Source organism: Salminus brasiliensis, chromosome 5 (genome assembly GCF_030463535.1).
Source record: "Salminus brasiliensis chromosome 5, fSalBra1.hap2, whole genome shotgun sequence".
NCBI classification, from domain to species: Eukaryota; Metazoa; Chordata; class Actinopteri; order Characiformes; family Bryconidae; genus Salminus; species Salminus brasiliensis.
The window spans coordinates 41,347,505-41,372,162 of record NC_132882.1 but is presented as its reverse complement, the minus strand read 5'-3'; the positions used below and the strand labels follow the sequence as shown (position 1 = coordinate 41,372,162).

General features: G+C 46.4%; 1 protein-coding gene across 2 annotated transcripts in view; it reads right to left on the bottom strand.

Annotated features, from left to right (window-relative positions):
* The window catches only part of bcam (basal cell adhesion molecule (Lutheran blood group)), a 74,518-nt gene extending 50,215 nt beyond the window's left edge, over window positions 1-24,303 (bottom strand). For both annotated transcript variants that reach the window (XM_072680432.1, XM_072680433.1), the window contains exon 1: window positions 24,037-24,303. In XM_072680432.1, coding sequence (XP_072536533.1) covers window positions 24,037-24,088 — 52 coding nt within the window. In that variant the 5' untranslated portion in view covers window positions 24,089-24,303. The remainder of the gene's footprint in view (window positions 1-24,036) is intronic.
* Between the last annotated feature and the right edge of the window lie 355 nt (window positions 24,304-24,658).

Here is a 24,658-nt window from a genome sequence, read left to right as displayed (position 1 = left end):
TGTGTGAGTTCTACAGTACTCGACTGCTTTGTCTGGAATGCAGACCTGAGACACATCAGCAGCACGTCTGAACCTGCACACAGGCTGGGTGGTGGGGGTTGGGGGCAGGGGGAGATGAGAGATGGGGTGGGGAGGGGCAGAGGGGGTGGTGGAGGTAGTGATTACCTGGAAAAGCTGGCAAAGTCCACAAAAAAAGGCTTCAGGACAGAGGAATGTGAGCACAGGAGGAGGCAGGAGGCAGGCTCTGATGTTCTCTCACAAAGAATCATTTCTACCATGATGTCATGGCTGGCTCTCGCTCCACACTCAGCCTAGTTAGAATTGAGTGCCATGACATGCAGCACCAGGCCAAACACCTGGCCACAACTGTATGTTCCTCAGAAGCCTTTGGTTATGAAACAGCCTAAGGCTTCAATTAGAGATCGGGACCCTAAGAAGACCCGGATCTACCTGGATCAGCAGTACAGAGGAACGCCATCCGATCCTGTAGAAGTACAGACGCCGTGCCGTGAATAAAGCACAGCTAGGTTCGCGGGGTAGTTTTGGGAAAACCCAGATGCAGTCGATCAGCCGAGACACGTACGGATCTGACGTCTGCTTCTTAAGTTCACAACAGGGGAATCCAGGCTAACGTTGCTAACAAACCCTGCACTTGTGGTCCGTTGAACTCTATGAGTCTATGATCTGAGGATCGCTGCTTGCCATCAGCAGCCAGAGTCAGAGTGAGCACAACTTGCGTGATGTTGGTCAGAACAGACGCCTGTTAGCTCTTGTATGTTTTGGCAGGTACTGACTGACCACTGCATCAGGGGCAGTCCGAGTGAGCCCAAGACCCCTGAAGGCGTCCTGTGGTATCTGGTGACCAAGACGTCACGGCAGATCCCGAAGGTCCTGTCAGTTGTGAGGTAAGGCCTCCGTGGATCACATCAGGACGCCGCTATCAGTTCCCCGGTTGTGCTTCCCTGCAGCACTTCTGATAGGTGCTGACCATTTCTGGTGGCAAGACCTGCCTGATGTTTTGGAGAGGTTCTGACCCAGTCGTCTAGAACGTCACAGTCTACTGATTGTTCGCTTGCTGCTGACGAGGTAGATCCCACCCCTTGACAAGCACCACTGTAACCAGATAATCAGTGTTACTTTTGATGGTTTTAATGTTATGGCTGATTGGTGTTCCTTTGATTTAAAGGTACACTGACCCTCAAAAGTTAAACGTCATGGCTGATCAGATTACTGCGGGGAAAAAGGAGGAGGTTGGTGTCGGTGGGATTAGGCATGGAATCCATGTCACCTTTCCCCCTATATCACACACACACACACACACACACACACACAAACACACAGCTGTTCAAAACCTGTCATTCAGCGTCGGCTATGGACACCCAATCCCTGAGAGTGCGGTTCAAATATGAGGAACACACCAAGCTACAGTTTCTGAATCCTTTCATTCCCAACACACACACACACACACACACACACACACACACATACACACAGTCAATCCTACATTCCTTGCTCTCTTTCTTGTTTCACATGCACACATACCTTGTTTTCCTCTCAACACACACACACACACACACACACACACACACACACACGCACACGTGTAACCTGCAGGCATGCTTTTCAGCCCTTGGCCCTGAAGGACTCCCACGACGACTCTTAGGGCCCATACTACAGCTAAAAACAAAGAGTTTAGAGGTTGTGCGTAAACATTACAGGCTCCAGAAACACACTCTTGACCCCTTAGTGCACACACACCCAGTACATATGTGGCATCTGAATGCCAACCAACAGCCTAGGCAACCAACCAACAGTCTCGAAATCGCCATGGTTGTGATGTCATACCCATCAACGCGTTCATGCTGTACTCAATACGATGTAGGTCTACGATAAACAATGAATAGTAATTTAAAGAATGTTATTAGAACTTCATACTGGATATTAATGTTAATAGAGCTTCATCCTGGATATTAATGTTAATAGAGCTTCATACTGGATATTAATGTTATTAGAGCTTCATACTGGATATTAATGTTAATAGAACTTCGTACTGGATATTAACGTTAATAGAACTTCATACTGGAAATTAATGTTATTAGAATTTCATACTGGATATTAATGTTATTAGAGCTTCATACTGGATATTAATGTTATTAGATCTTCATACTGGATATTAATGTTATTAGATCTTCATACTGGATATTAATGTTATTAGAATTTCATCCTGGATATTAATATTATTAGAGCTTCATACTGGATATTAATGTTATTAGAGCTTCATCCTGGATATTAATGTTATTAGAGCTTCATACTGGATATTAATGTTATTAGATCTTCATCCTGGATATTAATGTTATTAGAGCTTCATTCTGGATTTTAATATTATTAGAGCTTCATCCTGGATATTAATGTTATTAGAGCTTCATACTGGATATTAATGTTATTAGATCTTCATCCTGGATATTAATGTTATTAGAGCTTCATCCTGGATATTAATGTTATTAGAGCTTCATACTGGATATTAATGTTATTAGATCTTCATCCTGGATATTAATGTTATTAGAGCTTCATTCTGGATTTTAATATTATTAGAGCTTCATCCTGGATATTAATGTTATTAGAGCTTCATACTGGATATTAATGTTATTAGATCTTCATCCTGGATATTAATGTTATTAGAGCTTCATTCTGGATTTTAATGTTATTAGAGCTTCATTCTGGATTTTAATATTATTAGAGCTTCATCCTGGATATTAATGTTATTAGAGCTTCATACTGGATATTAATGTTATTAGATCTTCATCCTGGATATTAATATTATTAGAGCTTCATACTGGATATTAATGTTATTAGAGCTTCATACTGGATATTAATGTTATTAGATCTTCATACTGGATATTAATGTTATTAGAATTTCATCCTGGATATTAATATTATTAGAGCTTCATACTGAATATTAATTTTATTAGAGCTTCATCCTGGATATTAATGTTATTAGAGCTTCATACTGGATATTAATGTTATTAGATCTTCATCCTGGATATTAATGTTATTAGAGCTTCATTCTGGATTTTAATATTATTACAGCTTCATCATGGATATTAATGTTATTAGAACTTCATACTGGATATTAATGTTATTAGAACTTCATACTGGATAATAATGTTATTAGAGCTTCATACTGGATATTAATGTTATTAGAACTTCATACTGGATATTAATGTTATTAGAACTTCATACTGGATATTAACGTTAATAGAACCTCATCCTGGATACTAATGTTATTAGAGCTTCAATCTGGATATTAATGTTATTAGAATTTCATACTGGATATTAGTATTTTTAGATCTTCATTCTGGATCTTAATGTTATAAGAACGAAACAAGTTGCTATTAAATAAATTGATAGACTGCTTTTGTCAAGAAGAACTGTAGAATAAGGGCCGTCCCCTCAGTCTGTCTGGATGCCACACACTGACCGTCTCTACCCATAATAAGTCACCCAAAGGACCTTTAATCAAAGCTCCCTCTCCCAGGACACCCACACTGTCGGCCTTCTGGTGACAAGGTCAGTCCAGTAACCAGCGGCAACCTCAACCTTCAACACCCAGTCAAGGTCAGGAGGAGTGTTCAGGGTTAACAAGACGACAGCGCTAATTCTTCACTCCAGACGCCCTCATAGAAACAGCAGACACACGCAAAGGCTGTAGATAAGCAGATACAGGCAGTCATATGAAGAAACGCCGCCGGGTGGCGGGACACGTGGCCTGCGGGCGGAGCGGAGCACTAGACAGGTTTTAGAAACAAGAACAACAATAAAGCTTTAATTGATAACAGAACAAAGAGTTCATCCGGCCGAACTGGACAGAGGGAACAAAGCAGAGAATAAAGAGGAGAGGAATGACACAGAGAGAGAAAGAGAAAGAGACTGATCACTATCAGTGCTCACCTGCACGAAGTTAAATATATCTGTCTGTTTGATTCCACGTTATTGTACTTATTATTATTATTGTTATTGTTGTTGTTGTTATGTTTATTATTATGTTCATAGTTTGTTTCACTTATGTAACAAATTCTATGAACAGGACTGTTTCTACATAAAGGGAAACAACAGACCCGCAGTGCTCCCTCTTCACCCCGAGACTGAGAGCAGGTAGAAACAGGGCACTTCTCATGGGTGTGTATTAGCTCAAGGCAAGAGTGTTACAAAACACTGCACTTTTCCACAGTTCAGCATGCTGTCATAAACTACAACCTCAACAGGAAAAAAAGCATTAGCCCAGTGGATGTTCAGTAAGTCCTTTGTATTGTGGAGAGAGAGAGAGAGAGAGAGAGAGAGAGACTCAACTGGCCCACCGCTTCAACTGACCTGGCAGACTGGACAGAACCATGAGCAAATAAGAGGAGAGAGAGACAGAAAGAAAGAGAGAAAAGAAAGAAAGATAAAATAAAGACAAGAAAGAAATATAAAAAGAATGAACAAATAAAGAAAAGAAAGATCAAACGAAAGAACAAAGAAAGAACAAAGAAAGAAAGATAAAACGAAAGAACAAATAAAGAACAAAGAAAGAAAGATAAAAAAAGGATAAGAAAGAAAGATAAAAAGACCAAAAAGAAAAAAAGAAAGAAGGAAAGGAAGACAGACAATACAATATAACGATAAAAAAGAAAGAAAGAAAGAAAGAGAGAAAAGGGAAAAAACTAATAAAGAAACAACACAAAGGAAAAGAAAAAACAAAGAAAGATAAAAAGAAAGAACAACAAAAAAAACAAAGGGATAAAAGAAAGAAAGATAAACATAAAGACAAGAAAGAAAGAAATATAAAAAGAATGAACAAATAAAGAAAAGAAAGATCAAACGAAATAACAAAGAAAGAACAAAGAAAGAAAGATAAAAAGAAGGAAAAGAAAGAAAGATAAAAAGACCAAAAAGAAAAAAAGAAAGAAGGAAAGGAAGACAGACAACACAATATAACGATAAAAAAGAAAGAAAGAAAGAAAGAAAGAAAAGGGAAAAAACTAATAAAGAAACAACACAAAGGAAAAGAAAAAACAAAGAAAGATAAAAAGAAAGAACAAAATTAAAAAAACAAAGAGATAAAAGAAAGAAAGATAAAATAAAGGCAAGAAAGATCAAACGAAATAACAAAGAAAGAACAAAGAAAGATAAAAAGAAGGAAAAGAAAGAAAGATAAAAAGAATGAACAAAGAAAGAAAAGAAAGATAAAAAGAAAGAACAAAGAAAGAAAGAAAAAACAAAGAAAGAAGAGAACCGAGTCAGAACCGTGTAAGTGAGGTTGAAGGAGAGAAAAGAACAAAGGAGAGCAGAGAAGAACAGAAGAGAACAGAGGAGAGCAGAGGAGAACAGAGGAGAACAGAGGAGAGCAGAGAAGAACAGAGGAGAACAGAGGAGGACAGAGAAGAACAGAGGAGAGCAGAGGAGAGCAGAGAAGAACAGAGGAGAACAGAGGAGGACAGAGAAGAACAGAGGAGAGCAGAGGAGAGCAGAGAAGAACAGAGGAGAACAGAGGAGAGCAGAGGAGAACAGAGGAGAACAGAGGAGAGCAGAGGAGAACAGAGGAGAGCAGAGGAGAGCAGAGAAGAACAGAGGAGAACAGAGGAGAGCAGAGGAGAACAGAGGAGAACAGAGGAGAGCAGAGAAGAACAGAGGAGAACAGAGGAGAGCAGAGAAGAACAGAGGAGAACAGAGGAGAACAGAGGAGAGCAGACGAGATCAGAGGAGAACAGAGGAGAACAGAAGAGAACAGAGGAGAGCAGAGAAGAACAGAGGAGAACAGAGGAGAACAGAAGAGAACAGAGGAGAGCAGAGGAGAACAGAGGAGAGCAGAGAAGAACAGAGGAGAACAGAGGAGAACAGAGGAGAGCAGACGAGATCAGAGGAGAGCAGAGAAGAACAGAGGAGAACAGAGGAGAACAGAAGAGAACAGAGGAGAGCAGAGGAGAACAAAGGACAGCATAGGAGGACAGAGGAGAAAAGAGGAGAGCAGAGGAGAACAGAGGAGAGCAGAAGAGAACAGAGGAGAGCAGAGGAGAACAGAGGAGAGCAGAGGAGATCAGAGGAGAACAGAGGTGAGCAGAGAAGAACAGAGGAGAACAGAGGAGAGCAGAGGAGAACAAAGGACAGCAGAGGAGGACAGAGGAGAACAGAGGAGAACAGAGGAGAGCAGAGAAGAACAGAAGAGAACAGAGGAGGACAGAGGAGAACAGAGGAGAACAGACGAGATCAGAGGAGAACAGAGGAGAACAGAGGAGAACAGAGGAGAGCAGACGAGATCAGAGGAGGACAGAGAAGAACAGAGGAGAGCAGAGGAGGACAGAGAAGAACAGAGGAGAGCAGAGGAGAGCAGAGCAGAACAGAGGAGAACAGAGGAGAACAGAGGAGAGCAGAGGAGGACAGAGAAGGACAGAAGAGAACAGAGGAGAACAGAAGAGAACAGAGGAGAACAGAGGAGCACCACACACACGCCTGCAGAAGCACAAGGCCAACCAGTGAGGGATAACAAAACATTACACACACACACACACACACACACACACACACCTCCCACTGAGTTGACTGTACTCATCCACATGGGTTTAAACCGATCCCACTCCTCTCTGTAAGACCACACTCCTCTTATTTATTCTTAAAACTGTCCAATCAGAGCGCTTCTCTCAGTGCAATCCGGGTAGAGACAGCTAAGCGAGCTCTCCCATTGGCCAGGTCTTCAGGAGCTTGACTGAAGGCCTTACACTTCAGACCATATTTGCATGTTTGAGGGGTCTGGCTAAGGGAGTAAAAGATAAGCTGTTTTCCAAGAGGCACAAAGAGAGCTTCAAAAAAAATGATAAAAGGGCAAAAGACCACCAAAGCAAAAGTTTGGGCATCCCAAACTTTACCTTTCCAGAAGGCCCTATCTGTGCAGGAGAGCTTTTGTTAGTAGGACAGAGCACCACCACAGTCAAACTGCTTTGTGGGTATCGGTTAAGAGGAGCCCAAGGCTGCTGCTTGTTGGGACGAGATTTGGGGGGTCTAAGGTTTGATAGAGCTTTGGAATTTGCGTCAGGTGACCTGGGACCTCTGTGAAAGTAACCCGAGAGCTCAAATCTCCTCAGGGGTGCCCAAACTTTTGCATGGCGTTGCATGACTTTCCTTTTTTATGAGGGCCTCATTCACAAGACACTAGCTCACTTCTGCCTGTGGGTTTCCTTTGTGATTCGAAGACCAAATACACATCTCAGGTAGTGAGACACACACACACACACACACACACACACACATAAGCGGTATGCGAGCCTCCAGGCTGCGTCCTCAGTGTGTGTTTGTGTGTGTCTTATAAGGGACCAAGAGAAGGAGGAGGAGGGTTCGTCCGTGTCCAGACAGGTACAGGGGAAGAGGGGGTGGTACAGAGAGACCATCTGTCAGCAAGAGAGAGAGAGAGGGAGGGAGGGAGGGAGGGAGGGAGGGAGATGGGGGTTGTCAGTTTATCTGCACTCTTAGTGATGAAGGGTACCATGTGGTACTGCAAAAGGGTTCTGTGGCTTCTTTGACCACCATGGTGGTACTGGTTTTGGAGCTTAATAAGGTCCGTCAAAGTACCGTTAACTAGAGAATCCATGGAGAACCTTTGAAGAACCCATGGAGATTCCATGGGGCAATGTGCCAATACACAGGTATCCAATATTTTTCCTGGCAACACCAGCACTCTAAGCACAACCACAAATGAACCACCAAGCAGTGCTATAGCAACCACTTAAAACACCTAGCAACACCTTAGCGAATACCTAGCAACTTCATAGAAACCACCTTCTGTCATCTTAACAACCACCTAGCAACTTCATAGGAACCACCTTACATCATCTTAACAACCACCTAGCAACTCCATAGCAACCACCCAGCAACATCGTAACAACCACCTAGCAACTTCATAGAAACCACCTTCTGTCATCTTAACAACCACCTAGCAACTCCATAGCAACCACCTAGCAACATCGTAACAACCACCTAGCAACTCCATTGGAACCACCTAGCGACATCCTAGCAACTACCTAGCAACTCCATAGCAACCCTTGACTTTACATATTTTTTAACAGACGTTTTTATTAGGTCACTTCAACTAACAGTTCTTTTACAGACTTGTGTAGTCTAATCTAGTACATGTTATCTAGAACATTTTATCTAGTACTGTTATTAATAGCGTAAAAAAAGCATCGTGATGGTGTACTGTTTCCACACTGCCCACCCTTATCTCAGGCACTGGCAGCGTATCACTCATCTGCAGCCTGCAGGTTTTTTTCTAGTGAACTGCTCCATTCTTCCTGAATGAGTGCCCCCCCACCCTCAGGGGGGTCTCACACTCTTAAAATGTGTCTCTATCCAACTGTGTGGTGTGCATGCGTGTGTGTGTGTGTGCATACTCCCTGCCTGGGGCAGTTTTCACCTCCAGACGGCAGCTTCGGTTTCATTGTCAGCTGTGGGTGTTTGAGCTTCGGCTTTGGCTCTATTCTCTCGAGTCAACTGACCGATAATCCAGCACGGTAGATTGTGTGTGTGTGTGTGTGTGTGTGTGTGTGTGTGCATGTGTTTCTAATAGAAATACATAGGCTGTTGTATTAAAACCTCAAACCCTAACTGTTATAACAGTGGCCGTGAGTATGAGGGAGTGTGGGTTCTGTTTTACTGTCCAGGTGGGGACTCATGGGCCCATATGGACAGACAAAGAAAGCGGGCACATGTTGCACTTCAGGGTATGTGTCATAAAGTTAGCAATACAAGTGTGAGAGTGTGTGTGTATGAGAGAGAGAGAGACACAGAAATACATACATATATATAGAGAGAGAGAGAGAAAGAAGGGAGGGGAAAAAGCAAGTGATAGAGGTGGACAGAGGAGTGCAGGCTGGCGTGTGTAAGCTGATCCGGAGAGCAGCAGCATGTCCAGCTGTCCCCCTGTCCCCTCTCACACTCCGTCCAGGCCACAACTGTTCGTCCCTCCGTTCCCACAGAGAGAGAGAGAGAAAGCAAAGGGAAAAGAGCGGCAAAAGACTGCAACACACTTCCCATATTGAAGCTGGAGATACTTGGAGACATGAGACTTTTCAGTACAGCACAAATGAGTTTCAATGCTAACATGCTAATGCTAAGCTAAAGCGTAATTCATCGTTTTTAGTTCATTTGAGTATTCTAGGTTGTAAAAGGACAGGGATTTATAGTGCTTTAGCAACATGCTAACAGTTAACACATGCCCAAGTTAACATGCTAGCCACAAGCTAGCATGCTAATCACGACTCTGTGATACAAACTGAAGTCACTCGATTCTATATGATACGCTGTACAGTTACATCTTTATGAGGGCTGCCACTAACAACTATTTCTCTATCGATTAATCTATAGATTATTCTGCCGATGAGTCAATTAATCGATTAATTGAACGATACATTTTCATTTTAATAACGAGAGCACTTAGCGGCTACAAGAACAACGGATTTACAGAGCTTCCCTACCAACGCTTAATTAAGGCTGGTGCATGCCTACTGCGGATGCCAAGTGTCACAAAGTGACGTTACTGCGGGCGAAACGGCTATGTCCACTCGGTAGGAACCGGCCTTAAACATGGATAGACAACAGTTTTGGGTGGTCTTGCCGTTTCCTGGCGGTTCATCGTCTAGAACAGCGCCTGTGTTTGTTTTTTCAAAGATTTATTGGTTTGGTAATTGCAGTTAACTGCAGGTTAATATATACCCAGTGGCAATGAACGTATACCAGTGATAGCGCGAATGAACTGAAATCCGCTGTAGTGTAAGGTAAGCAGCCCTTGAGCTAAATCATCGCACCTGTTCCCACGATATTTTACGATGTAGATCAGGCTCAGGGTGGCCGATATGATAAAAAGAAATATCAAATTACGATATTTAAAGACATTTTCCTTACTAGATTCTTCGAAACTAGTACTCCCATATTAAATACAGTAATTTACATTCATCATGCAGTTGGTCAGAGTTTTTAAGCCCAGACGATACCGCCGATACACTTAGATTAGTGTACCGTGTATCAGAATAACTAAATTTATCACGATACGATAAATTAAAATGGTCATATTGCCGACCTCTAGTTCAGGCTTAAAAAAAAAAAAAAAGCCCCCTTCCGAAAGGTCTCTTAAAAATTGGAGTCACTCTGAGGTCAGAGACACACTGCCAACCATTATCATTATCGTGTCATCTTGTCATACCGACAGGGGCCCTCGGCCTCATTTTCGGACCAACTGTCCCCCAACTGCTCCTATCGTGTTTGCTCAGGCTGCCAGCTTTTGCTTTTTCCTCTCGTAAGGGCCCAGTCAGGTACAAACGAGGAAAGCGACGGTTCCCAGACCAGCGCTTCTGGGGGGGGGGTAACTTCAACTCTCAGCAGTGTGAGTGGTGGGCACACACAGGAAACAGATGGAGAGAGGGGGCCAAGAAGAGGGAGGGGGTAAAAGGAAAATAAGCCTCAATGATTGGCTACACCTGAGTAATGACTGTGCCAATGAGGGCTTTGTGAGGAGGGGTTGACTTTGACAGGGATCATACCACCCTCTGTGCAGTGGGGGGGTGGACAGCTGTATTGGCGCCAGGGCGTGCTGGTGCTTGATGCCACCTGGCATTTAGCAGAAGTGGCAAAGCTCATAGTTGGCTAGAAGAGATGGGCTTTTGGGGTGTGAGCCATGGAAACACCATAAGGCCACCCGCCTACAGGGCTGCATGATATACTGCTGCATGTTGCGATTGTAATATTACTCACTAGATAATAATTTAATATTAATAATTATTAGGAATAATATTTAAAACACATCGTTACACTGCTCCTTATTCACCACAGAAACTGCTGTCATCCGTAACGGCCATTGGTAAGCACTGCACAGGCCTCGGTCACGATACCAATAAGCAAACAATAGACTGTCCAGCCCTACCCCTGAAACTCACATGCTTGCTCACACACCCACATGCACCCACCCAGCCACCCAGCCAGCCACTGACCCGTAGCAGGTCCCATCACCAGTTGGTACAGTTATATCGCTGTGGCAGGACCTCCCAGTCGGTCCCTCTTCCTATTTTTAACCGCAAGTCAAGTCCAAATTCCTTCCTGAGTCATTTTCACATGGTATCTTTCTCACACAGACAGAAACACACACTCACTCTCTCTCTCTCTCACACACACATACACGTGTACTCAGTAAGCAACCATCTCCAACACACAGTAACAGGCCTGTTAATGAACTACTCATTCTATACACACACACACACACACACACACACTCACATTTTAAAGAGACAAACAGCAATAGAGCTGATTTATTGGTTTTGAGGACATGCAGTCATACTGTACATGTTTGCCATATATATATTTTATAAATGTAAGCACCAACATGTTATAGGTATATGACCCATATCTATATCTATATACTAATAAATATATATATAGAGAGAGTGGCATAAGTACACGTATTGATGATGTTTCCTGAAAGTATTATATCCCTTTAAATACCTATATGTATATAACCCCCCACATGTATATATGTTTAATACATGCATAAAAGTTGAAATATCAACATAATATAAACCATTATAACTATTTTCACACACACACACACACACACACAAACATGTGTCTATGTGGAATACTTCCATTATATTATATATTTCAAAAATGAGCAGGTAATAAGAATGTGACCCATTTGGGCTATATATGCAATTGTATTATCTATCTATCCATCAATTTATTTCTCTCTCTCTCTCTCTCTATATATATATATATATATCTTGTGTATATATATATACACTATATATATATATAAGCTCTATGGTTCACATATTCCTAAAAATATGGATATAATAATATAACCCATATTTATTACATATAAGTACCTATGTGTAAAATCACAATGTCCAACATGTTTTTGAAATATATATATATATATGTTATATAGGTGTGTGTGTATATATCTTAGTATAGTATATAGTATATATACATATATTATATAGTATATATACACATTGATATAGGAAAGAATATATTTGTAATACGATGACTGATACATATAACTAAATGGAAACATTTTTAACAGCACACACACACACACACACACACACACACAAATCAACAAGTTCCTCGTCGCTCCGCTCCCATGCCCTCATCTGTCTCTCTCCCACCACTCCCGTCTCTGTTTAGTCCAACTCCTCTGCCATTCCACATCGTCCCTCTCTCTTTCTACCACTCCATCTCCCACCCGCTCGCCCTCCCGCTCGCCCTCCCTCGCCCCTGTGCTCGCTGTGTCTAATTACCCCGCATTAATACCTGCATTCCAGCAGCCTGAGGAATGTCTTAACAATGTAGCCCTGTCCTCTCGCCGCCGCACCGGAGAGCAACATCAGTGCCTGCCTAGAGTCCGAGCGGTGTCGGAAAGTACACACACACACAAGCAAGCCTGTCTGAGGTGAACGTGTGATGGCAGGGATGTCTTGGCTAAAGAAGCAAGGAATCGACTGGGCGGGTGAAGAGGTCGGCCTCATTCCTCTTTTGGGAGTTCTGCATGAGGAAGAAGCCGAGGAAGGTTTAGTAGAGCAGTGTGTTGTGTGTCAGCCCTCAGCCACACAAAGTACAGTATGATCCACTTCAACACACCCATGCGAGCAATTCGGGGGTGGGGGGGTGTTGGGGGGTGGGTTAATAACTCCCTCCTTCCTTGCAAACGTTGCAACACTGCAATCAGTTCTTAATGAACATGCGTCGGCCCTGTGTCGGCCCCTCCCTGCTGAGGCTCTTTAGTATGCGCCCGCACACCCTCGACCACTCCAACTGCTAATTGACCAGGGGGGTCCCACGTGCCTGTCCCCATAGCGACGTGGGGAGGGGCGCAGTGTTTTGGAGTTGATAAGGGTGTGGCGAGGGGGGGGGTAGGGGTACAATGTAGTAAGGCCTTAAGCCTCATGCCCAGGGCATGCTATCTGCCCTGGCGTAGCAGGTCCAGCGCCCACAGCATATGCCCAACAGATTTGATCTTAATACCCATATCCTCCCAGCACTGACCTCTAAACTGACTTTCTAATTAACTTTTCATTACAAGCACAGGCACAGATCCCTGCGGTCCAGAAAAGGACCATATCTGCAGCACGCAGTGCCAACTAGACGGCCGGGAGGCCGAGCTTCATTTTATAAGAGATGCTGGTCTCTGGATGGGATGATTTGCAAAAGGGGAGTTGCTCCGTGCCGAGAGGGGGGGGGGTAATTTGATTGCACTGAGGCCATTTCCACTGATAATGCACTACATTGTTGTCCGGATGGCACAGAAGTTTGCGTTCTGGGCCACAAACAAGTACAGGGAGTAATAAAGGATTCACACCATGCTCAATCCTGACTGACGGATCCATTTCAGTGGAGAGTAGAATATACAGGAGGTCATTTCATTGGATGCTATACGAGGGAACACAGGACTATGTTGTCGAGCGTTGCAGGGACTTGAGCCTAGGCATCGAGCAATGGGTCCAAAAAGAAAATTCAGCAATTCCACCCGTCAATCATCCAGTCAGGGCTCATACTAAGGCGAAAGCGTTGATTGGCCTAGATTAGCGCTGGGAGTGCATGTGAGCTCAGCCGCCGCCGGCCTGAATATGATTATCAGACGAAGTGTCAATCAAACGGAGGACTGGAATTAGAGCTGGCACTGGGCTCCTCCTGTGAGTCCTTCCAACCAACACTTCCCCACCTCCCCCCAGCTTCTTCCCTGGCGTCCTGGGACGGCGATTAAGTATGCATGCTCTAACAGGGCAACTCTCTAATCATCTAATATAATAAACAGAGCCGGAAGTGGTATGGAGAGAGGCTCAGGTAACTGCAGACACCCAGTTAAGTCATTGCTTGCCCTAAAGTCAAGCTGACACAGGCTTTGCAGCGTCTGAGAGAGACGGCCTTGTCTAGGTGTGGGTGGCAGGCAGGAAAAGCAAGGTTCAGGTCTCCCTGAGGGAGCCACCTGAACATTTGCCTCTTGCAGGACATCTGATACGTCACCTGATCCACAACAGCTAATGCGGGAAGCCCCCTTCTCGCACCGATTCCTCTACCCGGATTCCTCTGGAGCGCGTCCTGTTTTATAAAAACAGACACCGTGTACAGTAGGCATGAGAACATGGCCTCAGCCGATGACGTCAGCGGTGGCCTGACCCGCCAACTGGAACCGGAGCGCACGTCTCACCAGTTGGCAGTGACCCTCCTTCGCACATTCACACACCCTAGCCTTTTTCCAGGCTCTGCTTTAGTGTCTCTAGCTCACCCGGCTCACTCCTCCACCTTGGGAAGGACCCTGGAATTCACGCTGGAATGCCTGGCGGTGGCTGCAGGGGTCGAGCGGCTCGTCAAACAGTGACCATTTTCCCTGTAGAGTTGAACAAAGCCCTGTTAACCATTAACTAGATTAAGAACACGAAGAAAGAAGGTCCCTTTCAAGCTGTACGGACATGCTATGCAAACAGAAGGAGAGCGGTGAAGCCCAGAGATAGCAGATTAGAATCTACCCTGCTGTCTGACTTGACTTGCTGAACTTGCTTTGCTCCATCAAAGTTATCGCAAACTAGATACCGTACAACATGAAAGAAGGCACAACCGTGTGTTTGCCACAGCGTTGGTGCAAAGGACAGGCTGGATTTCAGTGGATTCTGGCATGCACAGTGACTGTTGAGGCAAAACAAATCCACAAACTGGCCAACATTTGGGCGGTCCCACAAGGGGCTCTGCCGGCTAAGGCGTTGCTTTCGCAGGAGTGGAGGATCTTTCGCCACACTGGGATCCGAGCCTGGCCGTACAGATGGCCGTGCTCTTATTGTGTGGGGCGAATTGGCATGGCTCTTCTTCTCTTCGTGGATGCAATCCATGAACTGGTAGGGGGAGTTTTACACAGGGTTGCCGAACCCTGGTCCAGCAGGGAGTGCTGGTTGCCCAGCTCAAACACACCTGATTCAACTCACGGGTTAATTCCCAAGGAAGTTTCTACCCAATTTGATGGGCCAATTAACGTGAACTCTCGCTATCATGGCTAGCCTCCCTCAGCAAAGCCAACTGTGCTCTCTCCGACTCCGGCTGCCGACTGCAAGTAGCATGACCGGCATTTGGACCAGTGATCCTCTTATCATAGTGGAGGCAAACTGTGCAGTTCTGAGGGACGAGGCTCAGCGTTCCTCAGCATTTACCCTGGAAAAGATTACAGCAATGAGAAGGATATGATAGCTGATCAGGGCCTCTTCAAGATCTGTGACCCAAGATCTCCAGAGAGTCCCCACCCCACCGGCACTCTTAGAGGAGGGCTTAGAGGATCCGTCAGCCTGGAGGTACGCTCAGCTAACCAAACAGCTATCAACTGCGGGCAATAAAACCTTTGCTTCCCTCTCTGTCGGCACACTATCCTCCCGGGAATGTTTACCCACTGAACAGAGGAGGACAATGGTCACAGTCTTGGGGGACGGGAATGTTTGAGCATTCTTTACTCTGGGCCTGTTTCAACACACTGTGGCATTCTGACCTGTGTGTGTTAAGTCAGGTGCAGACCAGGTCCCGAGACGAGAGATTCCAAGCAAGCGAGATACGAGGACCGATGAGCATTGATTTGAACAGACCTGCCAGGAAGAAGTGAAACACAGAGAAGGGAACTGGACGGTTAAAAATAGAAAGGGAACCTGAACGAATGGCCCACAACAGTTTGGTAATAGACCTGAAAACAAAGCGTAAACAGATCAATCGGGTGCATCAAGCGCTCAGGTCCCGATCGATCTGCATCTAATGGAACAGGAGAAGGGGTTGTCTTCCTGTAATGCAGGATGGCTGATGGCAGGCCGCGACCGGGGCTACTTAGGAAAAGGACGCTATTTCCCCCCAAAGGGAAGCCATGAGCTCCAAATGCATCCATCCCGGCCAAAAGACGCCCGCTGGACTTCCACTGGCAGATCGGGCGCCGCTCTCCTCCGCGAGCAGCTAAATGCATCAGCTGCACTTAACCTCGGCTCCCCGAAGAGCTTTCCAGACTCGTTCTCATCGCCATCACCCCACTTTGAAGGCTCTTGTTCAAAGTACTCATCCCTCCAACAGATACAAATGCACACACACACACACACACACACTTGCACACACACTGATGTACCCAGGCGCCCTGTTTTGTTTTTTTTCCCACTCTATGTTTCCTGTATGCCGCTAATAACAGGGCGGCCTTGAAAGTACAGCCTTGGAGATATCAAAGGCCGGAGAACTACTGGGCTTCCTCTGTCTCGGTCCTTGCCCAGCTCCGGCACTTTGTAGTGTGAGGATAGCGTTTGAAAGCTGGGCAGAGACAGGACTTCACAACGGTGGTGGAGATGGTGGGGGCGAGGGGGCTGTGTACAGAGAGGGGAGAGGGAGGCAAGTTTCATCTTCTTCTTTTTCTTTTTGGACGTTAGGAGGGGAGCCATCTCCCTCAGAGCTCCCTTTTGTGAATGCGTTCCTCCCTCCTGCCTCTCCAGGCCTGTGCACACAGCAGGACTTCCCTCCAATAAACCACCAAGAGGGAATGAGGCATTAATAGTGGGCTTTGCGGTAAATGTGGTAAATCTCTGGCACAAAACTAGCCATCTCAGGCCGTCCAGAGCATACTGACCTCAGTACAGCGATCTAGGAGCTGTCCCTATCATTGGGAGACTCCCGGTTTGATCTCCAGTCATGGCGCGGCCTTCCGTAGCCAAGTCCCGTAGAGCACAACTGGCTGTAGGCAGTAGGATGGCCCTCCCTCTCCCCCCTATCGCTCAGCACAATGCTATTCAATGTGGTTCTCAGCCAGCTTCTGTGTAATGGTGCTAATGGTGCTATTAGTGGCGGTTCGAATAGATCTGGCTAGCTGGCTTTATGTGACTTGCAGGAAGCACATGCTAGCCGCCACCCTCCCAGTGCTAGTGGTAGCATCGGCTGAGTCCTAGCTACTGGGTGGGATCTGGATTACAAACACCGCCACATGTGACGACAATTAAACTTTGCATCGCTCATTGCAGACAAAGGGGGGTGGGGGGTGGGATATGGTGAGAGACAGACAAGGCTGGCGCGACAGTCAGACAGAACTAATCCAGCACAATAGATGAGCGTGTGTTTACGTGCATGCGCCTGTCTGCGTGGTATCAATCCTACTGATCTCCAGCTGAGCTTTGATGATATTAGGATGAAAAGGTAGACGGGCGAGGATGAGCTGTCCTTCCTCTGAGAACCACATCAAACTGATCTACTCCAATCTGAGATTTAAACCAGAGAGAGCAGCTGCCTCATGCCAAATTGCCCCCCACCCACCCCCCTCCGAAGCTTGCTGCCAGGTGGGTGATCTCTCCGTACCTCAGGAACAAACTAGCTTTCATCAAACTCTGGAATTTCACACAATAATAAGCCCAAATTTCATACGTACAATTCTTAGACTATTAATACTTCCCCGCAGAATTCATCACGTGCTGGTCGTCTAAGGAAAACAAAGGCTTGGTTAAAAGCACTAAACTGTGGCCAGTGTGTAATGAATGGGACACAGAGTAACAGCAACGTGCCATATTGCAGCCCTGGATTAGCACCAGCGTGCCACATTGGCAACCTGTGTGCGCCCAACAGAGAGGGAGGGAGAGAGAGAGAGAGAGATTGACTGGGGTCTGGGGGCGAGATAGAGCCTGTCCAGTTGAATGCCTCTCATTCCAGCCTGGGTCCCCCTCCTGCTCGCCATGCATGAATCACAGCTAATAAGAAAGCCAGGGGCCCTGAGCTACATGGTCAATCACAACCCCCAACAACAACAAAAAAAAGCTCTGCAGCAATCCCACCTACAGCCGCACCAATTTTATTACAGGAGGAGGGAAAAAACCTTCTAAGCTTAAATGGAAAAAAAAATGTCAAAAGAAAAGTATTTCAAATCATTTTGGAGCATTTCTATTGGTGCAATCATCATTATGCCAATTATGTCAAAAAGTGAAAAATAACAACTACTTTTTTTTTTTTTTTTACAATTTCCTATAGAAGCCCGCTGGTGATATTCCACATAGATAAAACTTAAGTCGTGGCCACAACATAGTAAGATGTGGGAACAAGATCTCGTGTAACTATGACATGGCTACAACTTATGATCTCGTTTCCATGCCTTACTATAATTTGTGGCCACGACTTAGGATCTTGTTCCCACGCCTTACCAATTTGTGCCCACAAGTTAAGATCTTGTCCCTATGATTTGCTAATTTGTGGCCACAACTTAGAATCTTGTTCCTATGATTTACTAATTTGTGGCCACGACTTAGGATCTTGTTCCCACACCTTACTAATTTGTGCCCACAACTTAGAATCTTGTTCCTATGATTTGCTAATTTGTGGCCACGAGTTAGGATCTTGTTCCCACACCTTACTAATTTGTGCCCACAACTTAGAATCTTGTTCCTAAGATTTGCTCATTTGTGGCCACGACTTAGGATCTTGTTGCCACACCTTACTAATTTGTGCCCACAACTTAGAATCTTCTTCCTATGATTTACTAATTTGTGGCCACGACTTAGGATCTTGTCCCTATGATTTGCTAATTTGTGGCCACGACTTAGGATCTCGTTCCCGCACCTTACTAATTTGTGGCCACGACTTTTTTCTTTTTTTTCATTTTATTGTGTGGAATGTCACCAGCAGGGCTCCGTACAATTCTGCCTAAATAATCAATACAGTTTTTGGGGACACTGTCAGTCACAAACTCAGTCACAGAATCGTCCTAGAAACTTTCCCATCCTGTACGGCACCCCTGGGGCCAACTGCCCTTCATGATTAAGGACTATGACCCTAGAAGTGAGAGATTTACACTCCTGACTAAACATGATAACTGCTGCTTAACCTGAGTAAACACAGAAACTCCTGAGTTGATTCAAGCGTATTTGGCTTCCACCTTCCTTCTACCATTAGGTGAGAAAGGCTAAGTGACTAAATGTGTGTGTGTGTGTGTGTGTATATGTGTGTGTGTATACATATGTGTGTGTGTGTGAGCCTCTGAGCCCAGGAAGGGCCCTAAAACGGGGTTTGGCTTTTATCTAGTGGCCCAGATGAAAAGAACGAGGTTTTTCATCCAAAGGCACCTAATGCCATAATAATTACTGATGGCTGTGGGGGGTAGTGTGTGTCTGTGTGTCTGTGTGTGTGTGTGTGAGACAGAGAGTGTGTGTGATGGTGATAGGGGGTGCATTCGGGAGGTGAAATTACAGCAAGGAAATGAGTACGGAAAATAAGCTCCTAATAGACAAAGAGGGGAAGCATGGTGTTTCCGAACGCCGCCTTCGACCCGGCTCACGAACTGTCTTAGCGATTCTTTCCGCTGCCGTCTGCGTTACGGCTGTGATCACAGACGCACCTCGCTGGTGCGGGTCGGGGGGCTGGGGGGTGATCTGCATTACCCGCTGACTTTTCTCTTAGCCATGTAGGTAACTAAACATACCTGGCACTGGGAAGATGGAAACGACTGCCAAGAATAATCTAGTAAAAGTGAGGGTAGATGGCCTTGCCGATGGAGGCGTGGAGCTGACGGAGGCTCTGAAAGCTTCTGGTTGATGGGCACACTTGCTTGAAGGGGGGGCTTCTTTTTATGTGCCCCACTCACAGAAGCATTCTTTCTTTGCTAAAGCTTCGAGGTCGGAAAAGAATCGCATTGATAACACTGAGTTTTTTCCGATGGTATCCATTAAAACGAATATGAAAAGAAGTGACCGTCTGGACAGTGAAGTGTTTGGTGTCCCAACTGGTTCAGCCCAAACATTGCTGGAATGATTTGCCACCTAGCCACAGTGCAGTACGTTAGCAAACGCTAACAATGTTCGCTGGATTGAAGCCGTTTTATATGCAGCGCTCGTACCGTAGACTCCTGCCCGAAAACAAAAGCTTAAAAATCTTGACGTAAAAATTACGTAGCCATGACTACACCACTGTCAATCACCATGCTCAATCTACCTCCCCCAGTCAATTACCCAACCCATTCGTTAGTACTCTTCCCTATACCATGTAATGGAGGTGGAACACACGCCTCCACCGCCTCTTATCTTAGGCTGCTGCTAGTGCAACGTCACCGTGGAAAGTGCCGGGTACCCAGCTCTGATGCGTTGGCTGGCAGACGCCCGTGCCAGCCGGTATCACACGGAAGTGATGTGAGGAGAGCAAGAGAGAGGCAGCTACCCACCCTACTGTGCTCTCTCAGGCTCTGGTTGCTGATGGCAGGCAGTTTATTTTTAGGTAAATGACCAAATCACAAATCTTTAGGCCTGCTAGTTTTCCGATTTGCCATCAAGTTGCCAAGACCCTTTCACCCAAACTGACTTGCTTATCCGCTAGTTTCTTATTAGGCTGAACAGGACTTTTTACCAGCATTGTGTAAACCTAGCAACAGTTGCTATCACAGACATGGAAATGCAGAACTGTTCGCTCTTGAATTGCTGAACAGCAAAACAGCAGCAGGAAACACACTCAGACCAATCGCTAGAGCTACTTAGTACAAGTGTTAACACACACACACACACACACACACACACTGAAGGGGACATGCAATTGAGTGTATGCAAAGCTGTATCTAATATTGCTACAGTAGGCTGTAAAGTGTTGGGAGCGTTCATACAAGTGGGTGTGATTGTACTAAGTGAACGCTTGCAGCAGATAACATGGTAAGTGTGAAATGACAGGAGCGCGAGAGCGAGAGAGCAAGTGCGCGAGAGGAGTTCTCTGTACTCTTTGACGAGTCCTAAACGGCAGGAACAGGTGTAGAGAAGCTGTGCTGGAGGAGAGGGTGAAGGCAAACAGATGGAGAGCAGATACAATAAAAGAACAGAGGAAACCAAGCTGCACGATACAGATAAAAGCCCAATATTATAATGATATAATATCATAAAAATGCATAGAATTATTATAGTATTTGAACAAAAAAACTTTTGTTGTATTACATGGATATCATATATCAAAGCAAGTAAACATGGTCATGACTGGGTCAAATCCACGCTCTCTGCCATCAGCAGCCGGAGCCTGAGAGAGCACAACCGGCCTTGCTAGCCCATTGGTGGGCTGGTGGTGTCCCATTAGCGGCGTTCGAACAGAGGCGGGCGGCCTAACGGTGTTGGGAGCATTGCTCAGGGAGGGTTGGGGACCTGTCTGTCTAGAATTGCCAAAAAACAACAAGGTGTGCGGGGGCGGAGCTTAGTGAGAAGACGAAGAGTAGAACAAAGTCATTAAGCGAGTTTTCTGTCTCATACGTCACCGTGGCGACAGATGGCAGTGTCAACATGCGAAAGGTCACCAGCCACCGTTATGTGATAGATATCATAGGGGATGAAATCCCCTCGATTTCATCATTAGGAGGCGGAGTTACAGACGCAGCTCAACTGACTGAATTTACTGGTTGTTTATACGGCCATGGCTACACTGCTGTTAAAGAGCATACCCACCCTCAGTGCCCACCCTTGTGATTATGATGATTATGATAAACAAATGACAGGCCAAGCAGCCAGCATTCAGACAGTGGAGTGAAGAGGCGGAGGCATAAAGGGAGCGCAGTGATGGGGGGGTGTGGGGGGTGCAGGGGATGGGGGATTGGGGTGTGGAGGGGGCCAGGGAGAGCGAAGGCCAGAGAAAAAGAAGACAAAGCTTGCCCTGAGACAACGAGAGAGAGAGAGAGAGAGAGAGAGAGAGATAAGGGGGCTCTGATTTTAATAAGCCAGATCTGCTGAGTTTCAGTGATTTCGCTCCTCCTGCACCCACACTGAGTCTAAGCCTAGACTCTAAAGAATGTGTAACAGGCACAACTGGCACCACTGGCAGGTCTAGGCTTAATCCATGTCCAGCAAACTGGCCCACAGCCCATTCATATGAATAGCCCACATCTAACAGCTGCTCCAGCTGTTCCGAGTCTGGCCAGGTGCTGCAGATCAGACTGAGCTGTTTGTTTAAAGCTGCAGTCTGGACCGCAGGAGGAGTGCCGTTAGCTGCCTCTTCCCTCTGCGTTCAGGACAGCAGTCTACAGCTCAGGCATAGATATCATCTCTCTCCCTCTGCCTATACCTCTATCTCCACATCTCTCTACACCCTACTCTCCACGGACCTCTCTCTCCCTCTCTTTTCTACACCTCCCTCGTCCCCTCTCTCTTTCTCTACACCTCTCTTACCTCTCTTCCTCTATACCTGTTTTTGCCTCCACTTTCCACATTACTTTTTTAGTACACTTCTCTCTCTCCAATTTTTTTATCTACGCCGCTCTCGTCCCCTCTCTCTTTCTCTTATCCCCTCTCTCTTTCCCTTCCCCTCTTTCTTTACACCTCTCTTATCCCCTCTCTCTTTCTCTACCCCTCTCTCTTTCTCTACACCTCTCGTCCCGTCTCTCTTTCTCTACACCTCTCTCTTTCTCTACAGCTCTCTTTTCCTGTTACTCTACACCTCTCTTATCCCCTCTCTCTTTCTCTACACCTCTTTCGTCCCGTCTCTCTTTCTCTACACCTCTTTCGTCCCCTCTCTCTTTCTCTACACCTCTCTCGTCCCCTCTCTCTTTCTCTACACCTCTCTCTTTCTCTACCCCTCTCTCTTTCTTTACACCTCTCTCGTCCCCTCTCTTTTTCTCTACACCTCTCTCGTCCCCTCTCTTTTTCTCTACACCTCTCTCGTCCCCTCTTTTTCTCTACACCTCTCTCGTCCCCTCTCTCTTTCTCTACACCTCTCTCGTCCCCTCTCTCTTTCTCTACCCCTCTCTCTTTCTTTACACCTCTCTCGTCCCCTCTTTTTCTCTACACCTCTCTCGTCCCCTCTCTCTTTCTCTACACCTCTCTCGTCCCCTCTCTCTTTCTCTACCCCTCTCTCTTTCTTTACACCTCTCTCGTCCCCTCTTTTTCTCTACACCTCTCTCGTCCCCTCTCTCTTTCTCTACACCTCTCTCGTCCCCTCTCTCTTTCTCTACCCCTCTCTCTTTCTTTACACCTCTCTCGTCCCCTCTTTTTCTCTACACCTCTCTCGTCCCCTCTCTCTTTCTCTACACCTCTCTCGTCCCCTCTCTCTTTCTCTACCCCTCTCTCTTTCTTTACACCTCTCTCGTCCCCTCTTTTTCTCTACACCTCTCTCGTCCCCTCTCTCTTTCTCTACCCCTCTCTCTTTCTTTACACCTCTCTCGTCCCCTCTTTTTCTCTACACCTCTCTCGTCCCCTCTCTCTTTCTCTACACCTCTCTCGTCCCCTCTCTCTTTCTCTACCCCTCTCTCTTTCTTTACACCTCTCTCGTCCCCTCTTTTTCTCTACACCTCTCTCGTCCCCTCTCTCTTTCTCTACACCTCTCTCGTCCCCTCTCTCTTTCTCTACACCTCTCTCGTCCCCTCTCTCTTTCTCTACACCTCTCTCGTTCCCTCTCTCTTTCTCTACACCTCTCTCGTCCCCTCTCTCTTTCTCTACATCCTTCTTTCTCCACCTCACCTGTCTCTTACCCTTTCCTCTTTTTCCTCTACTTTCTCTCTCTCTCTCTCTCTCTCTCTCCACTTTCTCCACTTCTCGTTTCTCTCCATGTCTCCTCGCGCGCGCTCGTGTCGCTCGAGCTTCTCTAAACCTTAAAAGCCACTCTAACGCGCTCACACACACGCGCGCGCACGCACTCACTCGCTCGCTGATCGGACCCGGACCCTCTGCGTCTGCGGGTCAGGCTGAGACCCTGCCCAGAACCCTGCCCAGAACCCTGCCCTACACCTCCGAGAGCACCCCCGGTCCGAACTCCGCTGGGTGAAACTACGGTAGTTGCAGTTACTGCTTCTGTTGTTTCAGTGAAACGATGCCGCCTCGAGCCGTTTCACCGCGCGCGCGCTCGCCCGCTCCCTCCCTCAGCTCCTGTGAGGAACAGGTTGCGGCCCCAGAGCCCAGCCCTGGCCCCTCAGGACAAAGCGCGAGCCCGTTAGCTTCACTCCTGAAGAAGAGCTGGAAGTCAGCGGACAGCAGACTGGGGTCGCTCGCGGTAAAAAGCCAGACCGCTGTTTTCAGTAGGGGGTCCTCCGCTTACCTCCCAGTGACAGGACCAGCACACACACACTCCTCAGCGTCGCCCCCGCCATAGTTCCCGCTCCTCTCAAACTCCGGGTCTTCTCGCTTCGACTGTCCTGCGCTCTGCTGCGGCTCCTCAGTCCGGCTCGGGTCGGTGAAGTCTGCTTTCAGCCTCACACACCAACACACACACACACACACACACACTCACTCCCTCTCTCTCTCTGAATGCGCGCACACACCAGCAGTGCCGTGTTTTTGACTCCCCCTCCCTCCTGTCTGTCTCTCCCTATCTACCTACCCCTCTCTCTCTCTCCCTCTCTCTCTACCACTCACTCTACCACTCACTCTCTACCCCTCTCTCTCTCTCCCTCTCACTCTACCACTCACTCTCTACCCCTCTCTCTCCCTCTCTCTACCACTCACTCTCTACCCCTCTCTCTCCCTCTCTCTCTACCACTCACTCTCTACCCCTCTCTCTCTCTCCCTCTCTCTCTACCACTCACTCTCTACCCCTCTCTCTCCCTCTCTCTCTACCACTCACTCTCTACCCCTCTCTCTCCCTCTCTCTCTACCACTCACTCTCTACCCCTCTCTCTCTCTCCCTCTCTCTCTACCACTCACTCTCTACCCCTCTCTCT